Source organism: Pteropus vampyrus, unplaced genomic scaffold (assembly GCF_000151845.1).
Source record: "Pteropus vampyrus isolate Shadow unplaced genomic scaffold, Pvam_2.0 Scaffold145, whole genome shotgun sequence".
NCBI classification, from domain to species: Eukaryota; Metazoa; Chordata; class Mammalia; order Chiroptera; family Pteropodidae; genus Pteropus; species Pteropus vampyrus.
In genome coordinates, this window is record NW_011888926.1 from 983,101 (window position 1) to 990,480 (window position 7,380).

Sequence of the window (7,380 nt, forward strand, 5' to 3'; positions counted from 1 at the left end):
CCTGCCCTAGGTCCTGAATCTTCCAGACAAAATAAAGAGTCAGAGAGAGACTGGGATGGGGCTTGTTATCCTTTAACAAATTTATCCACAAATACTTATTGAGTATCCCTGCTAGGAGCTCTGGGGATGCAGTGGCCATGAAACACACAGGTCCCTCTGGCCTTCTGGGGCTTTTGCTCCAGGGTCCACTGTTTTGTGTAGACTGTGACCGCAAGCGGGGAGCTGGCCCCGCCGTCTGAGCCCAGGCCTGGCGTCTAGGGCACACGAAGCTGGCGCCTGGGATCTGGAAGGTCTGGGTGAGGGTCAAAGCCAGTGTCAGGACTCGCCTTCAGATGCGTTGACATACAGGTCTTTCTCAGGGCCCAGCACTTAGCACAGGCCAGCAATCACGGGCTGGGGGCAACTGAGTGATTCAGGGTGAGCGACAGAAAATCAGAAACCGAAGCCCAGACCCCACTGTCTGAGTCTCAGTTTCCCCATTTGTCAGATGGAGAATGCAGTTGGCTTCTAGGTCTGAGGAAATGCAAGGGAGGGAGTTTTGCAGACTGAAGCGAGCTGTAGGCTGAGGGGGTCTTATGTTATTGAACTTGGCTGTGCACTTAAACAGCTGTGCCGGGGGAGATAAAACTCCTGAGAGCACCAGACACAACTCCAGTTGACTCTCGGCATCATTTAAGTTTATTTCCAGAGCTCCCAACAATGGCGGTTTCCTGCAAATGTAGCTTCGCACAGCTTTTCCCTAAACAGTGTTCTCTAAACACGGATGTGGCTTCTCCGATTGATATGGGAGGGGCTGTAGCAGGGGAATCCTCAGAGAAGACCTCACCCCCAAGGAGTTCACAGCGTGGGGCAGAGGCTGTGGAAGGCAGCTGAGGGCCTGCTTAGCTAGGGAGGTGCCGGTCGGGAGATCTGACATTTGAGTTGGGCTCTGAGGGATGAATAGGAGTTTGCTGGTTGGCTGAGGGAAGAGGAAGGGCAGAAGGGAGAGTGTTCAAAGGCCTGAGGCAAGAAGGGCTTGTGGCCAGAGTTGTGGCCATGCAGTAGGGGCCTTGAGTGTGGGCAGTGGGGAGCCATGGCGGGTGTTTGAGGAGGAGATGGAGCGTCTTGTTGATTTGAACAGCTGGGGCCTCACGGCGGGAGGCAGGATGTGGGATCCTGGTGGGGCAGGGGGGATTTGGGCTGTGGGCTCTGTGTCTGGAGCACAGAGAGGGCACCTGTCCTGGGAGGGAGCTCTGGGAGAGCCGCACTTTGGGCGAGACAGGCCTGGGGTTGAATCTTGGCTCCACTCCTGAGTCATTGCATGACGATGGGCAAGCCACTTAATCTCTGAGAAACGGGGACAACAGTATCACTTGTCATGAGTGTGGTCCTCTGAGGATTGGCTTTGGTGTGACTCGAGCAAGTTACTGAGACTCTCTGGGCTTCAGTTTCCTTATCTGTGACCGGGTGATAATTACAGCACTGGTGGCCTGGGGTTGATGTGAGGGTCATCCCAGGGAACTCAGGTGCACACCTGGAGCAGCACCAGCTCAGGGGTGCTGACCACATTTGCTGTGCGCACAGCCTTTTCCTGCCTCATTTTCTCCCCAGCCCTAGGTGGGGCCATCCTCAGGCACTGGAAGGTGGGGGTGGAGAGGCCAAGATTCTCCCCAGAATTCCTGAGCTGGGACTTGAACCCAGGTCTCTGGACCCCAGAGTCCAGGGTTACAAACCAGAGCCTTTCAAATGAGACCCAGGATGGGTTGAAACGCCACCTGCTGCCTGGAACATGGTAGATGCCAGTTAAATAAATGGACAGGTGGCCCTGGGCAGGGTAGAGTCTGGGCTGGCTCCCCTAGGCTTTCCCTGCAGACCCACTGCAGACCAGGGCCCCCAGGGGGCAAGGCTTCAGTTGCACCCAGCCTGGAGGCCCTGCCTGGGAGAGAAGCATATTGTTCTGAGCCCAACAAAGGGCCTGTAACTGCAGCCAGGCCGGGCAACTTGAAGCCGCTGGGCCGGTTCGGGGAACAGGACCAGACCTGGCGTGGGATCTTGGCGCCTCTGCCCTTCCTTCATTTGGGTATTCCAGCTTCCGGTGGTATTGGCCCCATGAGGGTGGCGGGCAGTTCCTGTGTGTGCAGCCACATCCCCAGCCATAGACCCCTTGGTGCACGGGGCTGGCCACATCTCATCTTTTAACCTAGCCCCACTAGGAGGTGGGCAGGGCAGTGGCTCTGACCTTCTGCAGAAGGGAACACAGAGGCTCAGAGAGGCCTCAGGTGCTCAGCCAGAGGGCGCCCTCCCCCGACTGATAGACAGGGAGGACTCTTGGCCGGGCTTCCAGGAAGTGGGGAGCAGTGGGTCTGGGCCTTGAGAGGTGAAGATCACCTTTCTCGCCCTCAGTAGGGCAGGGACCACTTCTAGGTCTGTGCTGTGCAGAATAAGCTACCTCAGGAGCCCCACGAAGGAAGCAGAGAGGCCTCCGAGGAAGCAAGGAACTTGGCTTAGCTTCCTGGCAGCCAAGGCGAAAAAGGGAACTCGTAGGATTATGATAAGAAGAATGCACACAGCCCTTTGCTGAGAGACAAAGTCGGGGGCATGTGTTGTAGGGAGGGCGAGTGAACAAGCTGTGAAACAACTTTCTTGAGAACCAGTATCTTGCGTGAATTTTGGGGTCTCACCTCGCCATTTGAGCCACCAGAGTGGGCTTCTCCTACACCACACCCCACTTTGAATTTGAGATAATTTTGGACTCACAGTAAAGTTGCAAGAAAGTATAAAGAGCTCTCATCCATTCCTCACGCACATGTCCCAGATGTCAACATTTGCTTTATTGTGTGTGTATTTTTTTAACTATTTGAGAGTGTGATAGCTCTGATGCCCTTTTGCCCCTAAATACTTTACTTTCTCCTGAGAACAAGGACATTCTTTTGTCTGACACAGGCTAATGAGGAAATCGTGAAGGTAACATTGATATAACGCCGCTGACTAATCCATGGGCCTGAGTTCATATTTCACCATTGCCCCAGCATTGCCCTTCATAACTGGTTTTTTTTTCCCAGCCCAGCATCTAATCCGAAATCACACATTGCATTCGGTCCTCTCTTTGGTCACTGTATTGGTTTACCACAGACTAGATGGCATAAAGCAAAGGAATTGATTCTCTCACAGTTCTGGAGGTCAGAAGTCTGAAGTCAAGGTGTGAGCAGGGCCGTGATCTCTGGAGGTTGAGGGGAGGGTCCTTCCTCTCCCTTCCCGCTTCTGGTGGCCGTCGGCAACCCTTGGCTTACAGCCGCGTCACCACAGTCTGCCCTGTCTTCCGTGGCCTTCTCTGAGTCCCCTCCGCCTCTCTCTCTCTCGTAAGGACACTTGTCATGAGATTCAGCACCCACTGGGATAATCCAAGATGATCTCATCTCAAGATCCGTGGTTCGATTACATCTGCAGAAACCCCTTTTCCAAATTAGGTCAGATCCCCAGGATCTGGGTGGACGTGTCTTCCAGGGGCCACCATTCAACCTACCAGAGCCTCCTTTAATTTGGACCAGTTTCTCGGCCTTTCTTATTCGTGGCATTGACATTTTGAAGAGTCACGGCCAGTTATTCTGGAAAATGACCCTCAGTGTTTCCTTGTGGTTAGAGGCGGGTTGTGTGTTTCTGAAGGAAGCCCGTAGGGCAGTGGTGGGTCCTTCCCACATCATGTCTGGATGTGCAGGATGTCGGCCGGCGCCTTTCCTGTGGCACTCTCTGGTTAGGGGGTGTCTGCTGTGTCCTCCCCTGTAGAGTTGCTCTGAATGGTTTTCTTCCTGAGTCTCGCTTGTGGTCCAGATAGCGGAGGATGCTCAGGACCCAACTTCCAGATGGCCAAGGGCCTGCTGGGAGCCTGGCCTGGGTTAGGCACTTTCCATGGCTTATTTCCACCTTCACAGCCCAGGGAGTGTGGCTTGGGATCCCCATTTCACAGCTGGAGAAACTGTGCTCAGAGAGGCGAAGTGATCTCTCCAGGGACAAAAAGACAGCTAGAAAGGGCAGGAGGCCGGTGTCTTTCTTTGCAACGGTGTCTTCTCTGGGTAAACCTGAGCAGCGAGCTATCCTGTCACAGGTTTGGGGTTGTCTCTGTTAAAAAATCCAAACCACTCTTTTGTGAGACTGAGATGTAGCGGGGCAGGGGGCTGGCAAGGAGGAGCCTCTCAGGGCCATGCAAGAGGGTGAGCATTGGCCTGATGTTTAAGAAAGTGATTAGGGAGGCTGCTGGACCCAGGTTTGAAGCTCCCCACCTGCCAGCTGTGTGACTTGGGCAAGTTGCTTCACCTCTCTGAGCTGTTTCCTCATCTGTAAAGTGGTTGTGATGTTGGTACCGACCTTATAGGGTTGTCATGAGGTTAACGCCTGTACCGGGCTCTGTGTGGTTCTGAACAGTAGCTTCTCAGACCTTTGGGGGACCTCATAGATCACCTGGTCCAGCTCAGTTCAGAGAAGGGAAGGGACTTGCCCAGGGTCACACAGCCAGCAAGGAGAAGAGCTTCCCAGTGCCCAGCCCAGTGCCTCAGCTGCCCCTTACACCTGAAAGTGGAACCCCAGGGCTCAGGGGTTTGTCACTTTGCCTAAAAAGAACTTAATAAGACCAAGGAAATGGACTAAAGGAAGAAAGAGAGGGAGAGAGTACAGATACACAGTGGTCAAGCACTGTTTTTTGTGTACTATTATGCTGAGCTTCCTGGCAGCCAAGGTGAAAAGGGATGCATGCTCAGTTACGTAGCTTTCTTTGTCCCTGTACCTTGGGGGAAACGGACTTAGTAATGCAGTGATGGGTTTCATGAGTCTGCTTTCTGTAACTCCTCCCAGCCAGTGCCAAAATGCATGATGGGAGGTTCCCTGAATGAGGATGGCGAGGTGTTCCCAACAGTGGGGATAGCGTGAGCAAAAGCCTGGAGGTGTGAACCAATGGGCGTGTTTGAGGAAAAGGCAGGGAGCAGGCCCCTCCCCATGCCCGCGCTGACCTCGTGGGTCTGTCCTGTCGTTTCAGTTGGGCCACGTGGTCCTCTCCCCAGTCTGGTTCCTCTACAACCTGCTCATGAAGCTGTTCCAGCGCTCCGCCCCGGCCATCACTCTCGAGAGCCCGGACATCAAGTACCCGCTGCGGCTCATCGACAAGGAGGTGACCGTCAGACCCCACATGGCGGGGAGGGGTCACAGGGCGTGGGCCCCCAGAGGCACCTCTCTCCTTGTCAGCATCACGGCATTTCCCAAGCACCTACTATGTGCTCAGGATGTGGCTCCTTTGAAGTAGGTCCTGTCACCTGCCCATTTTAGAGATGGATAAAGCAGGTGAGGTCCATTTCTGTAGCTACCACTGAGTGGCAGAGTGATTCGAAACCAGGGCTCTGACCACAGAGCGCATTCTCCGAACCACACGCACTGTCCTACGGACCGTCCAGGTGGGAGGGACCCTCAGGACTTTTGGGTTCAAGCACTCATTTAACAGGTGGGAAAGCAGGATGAAAGAGGTCACACTGTAAGTCACAGGTAGAACCAGGACTCAGGCCTCCCGGTGGTCCCGGGTGCTCCTCCTCGCACTGCCCGCCCCTCTTCCCCGCCCCCCAGAGCCATCTGCTCAGAGCCTGGCTTGTTACATCTGCCAGATGCCCTGCCTGATCGCCTGATGCCACTGTGACTCCATCTGCCCCTCTGCCAGGCTCCCTCCTGCCACCTCGTGGGACATTTCCCTTTGCAAACTTCTGATTGTGATTGAAAACCACCCCCTTCCTCCTTCGCCCTGTGCCGCTAAGGGCCGCCTTCCTCCTTACTCTTTTCCCCTATCCGAGCCCCTCCCTCACACTATTTCTGGCCACCTGCAGCTGCCTCCAGAAGGGTGTGACCGGAAAAACTTGAGTCATGGAGCAGAGATTCACCTGCCCGAGAGGCCCCGGGTTCCGTAGGAGCCTCAAGTCTCCTTGGTGCAGAGCTGGGGCTTCTCGTGGCTGGTGGGATGTGTATCTATGATTGTACCAGGAGTTCACAGAAGAGTTAAAAACCAGAGAGAGGCTAAAGAAAAAAAAAGTTACCCCTTCCTCTGTGAGACCACACTTATCCTTTCAATATGTTTTATAGACATTTTTTTCTTACTAACACGAAATCTTAATATTTTGAAATCTTAACCTTTTTAAAAATGTTTTCCTTATTTCCTTTTTTATAAAAATTCTGCTTTTGAAGTGTGAATGATCCCCTCCCCCATCCCCCATGCCCCCTCCTTCACCCACAGAGATCTCATTCACGCGTCAGCACGAGCCTTTTCTGGGTGTCATGTTTGTGTAGATATGACGTGTGGAGGTTCAGGTGTGTATGTACTGAGTTTCTCTTTTTTAATAACCTGATTTTTTTTACGCAGCCATGTAACATGGACATCTTTTCACGTCTAACCCAAGGCTGATTCCTTATTGTTGACGACTGTCTAGCATTGCGTCATAGGGATGTCGCATGTGGACCTCCAGTCCCCTTTGAGTATGTTAAATCTCCCCCTCCCCCCACAATTGTAGCCTAATGGGGGCTTTGCAGGGTCAGCAGACGGGTCTGCTTTTTGATGCTTTTGCTGTGTTCCACCACTGGCACGGGGAAGGGCCCCTGCTGCCTGCCCTTTGTCTCTGAACTAAACTGGACCAGGCGACTGCAAGGTCCCCCGAAGCTCTGAGAGTCTGCCGCTGAGGTCATCATGGCCAGCAGCCTCCTGGATGCCACTGCTGTGCTGTGCCCCGCTAGAGGTTGCCCAGCACAATAATAATCAGTATCTTTCCCTCATTTCTCTTCTTCCTCCAAAAATTGTCTGGCGTGTGGGTTTCCGACCTTGAGCCCCAGGACCAGTCAGTAATCCTGGAACCTGCTCCCAGGAGGCCTTGAGACCCTATGTGGCCGGAGGGCAGAGGCTTCCAGGGCAGAGAGGTCCACCAACAAGCCCTGTGTCTTAAATGGCGGCTGGGTGCCGTCCTTCCTGAGATCCAGGCCACCTTCCTCTGCTTGCACACTTCAGTGATGCTCAGGGCGACACTGTTTCTTTGGAGAAGTCCATGTCCCTCTTTCTGAGTAAGAACAATGTCCATCAGGAGGCCTTGCCACTTCACCTAGCCTCACGTGAATACGCTCTGCCCCTCCACACCCACACTCCTGGCTGCACCGGGTGAAGGGGAAACCCCATAGGGGCCTGGTGGGGCCCAGGTCAGGAGTCAGGGTGCTAGGTTCAGACCCCAGCTCTAACCACAGCTTCGCTGGCCTTGGTTTAAGACCAAGGATTCTGGGGCGTTTGTCTCGGCTCCTTCACCTCAGGCAGCCTCTGCCCCACCCGGGGACCGTGCGCCTTCTGCCCTGTGCTTCCAGCCACAGGGTCGTGGCTGCCCTGGTTCTCAGGTG

At 54.2% G+C, this 7,380-nt stretch overlaps 1 protein-coding gene across 1 annotated transcript in view; it reads left to right on the forward strand.

Moving 5' to 3' along the window:
- Positions 1-4,981: 4,981 nt before the first annotated feature.
- LOC105298089 (NADH-cytochrome b5 reductase 3) overlaps positions 4,982-7,380 on the forward strand; it is a 17,379-nt gene continuing 14,980 nt past the window's right edge. Inside the window, exon 1 of the mRNA XM_023535898.1 lies at positions 4,982-5,265. Coding sequence (XP_023391666.1) covers positions 5,054-5,265 — 212 coding nt within the window. The 5' untranslated portion in view covers positions 4,982-5,053. The remainder of the gene's footprint in view (positions 5,266-7,380) is intronic.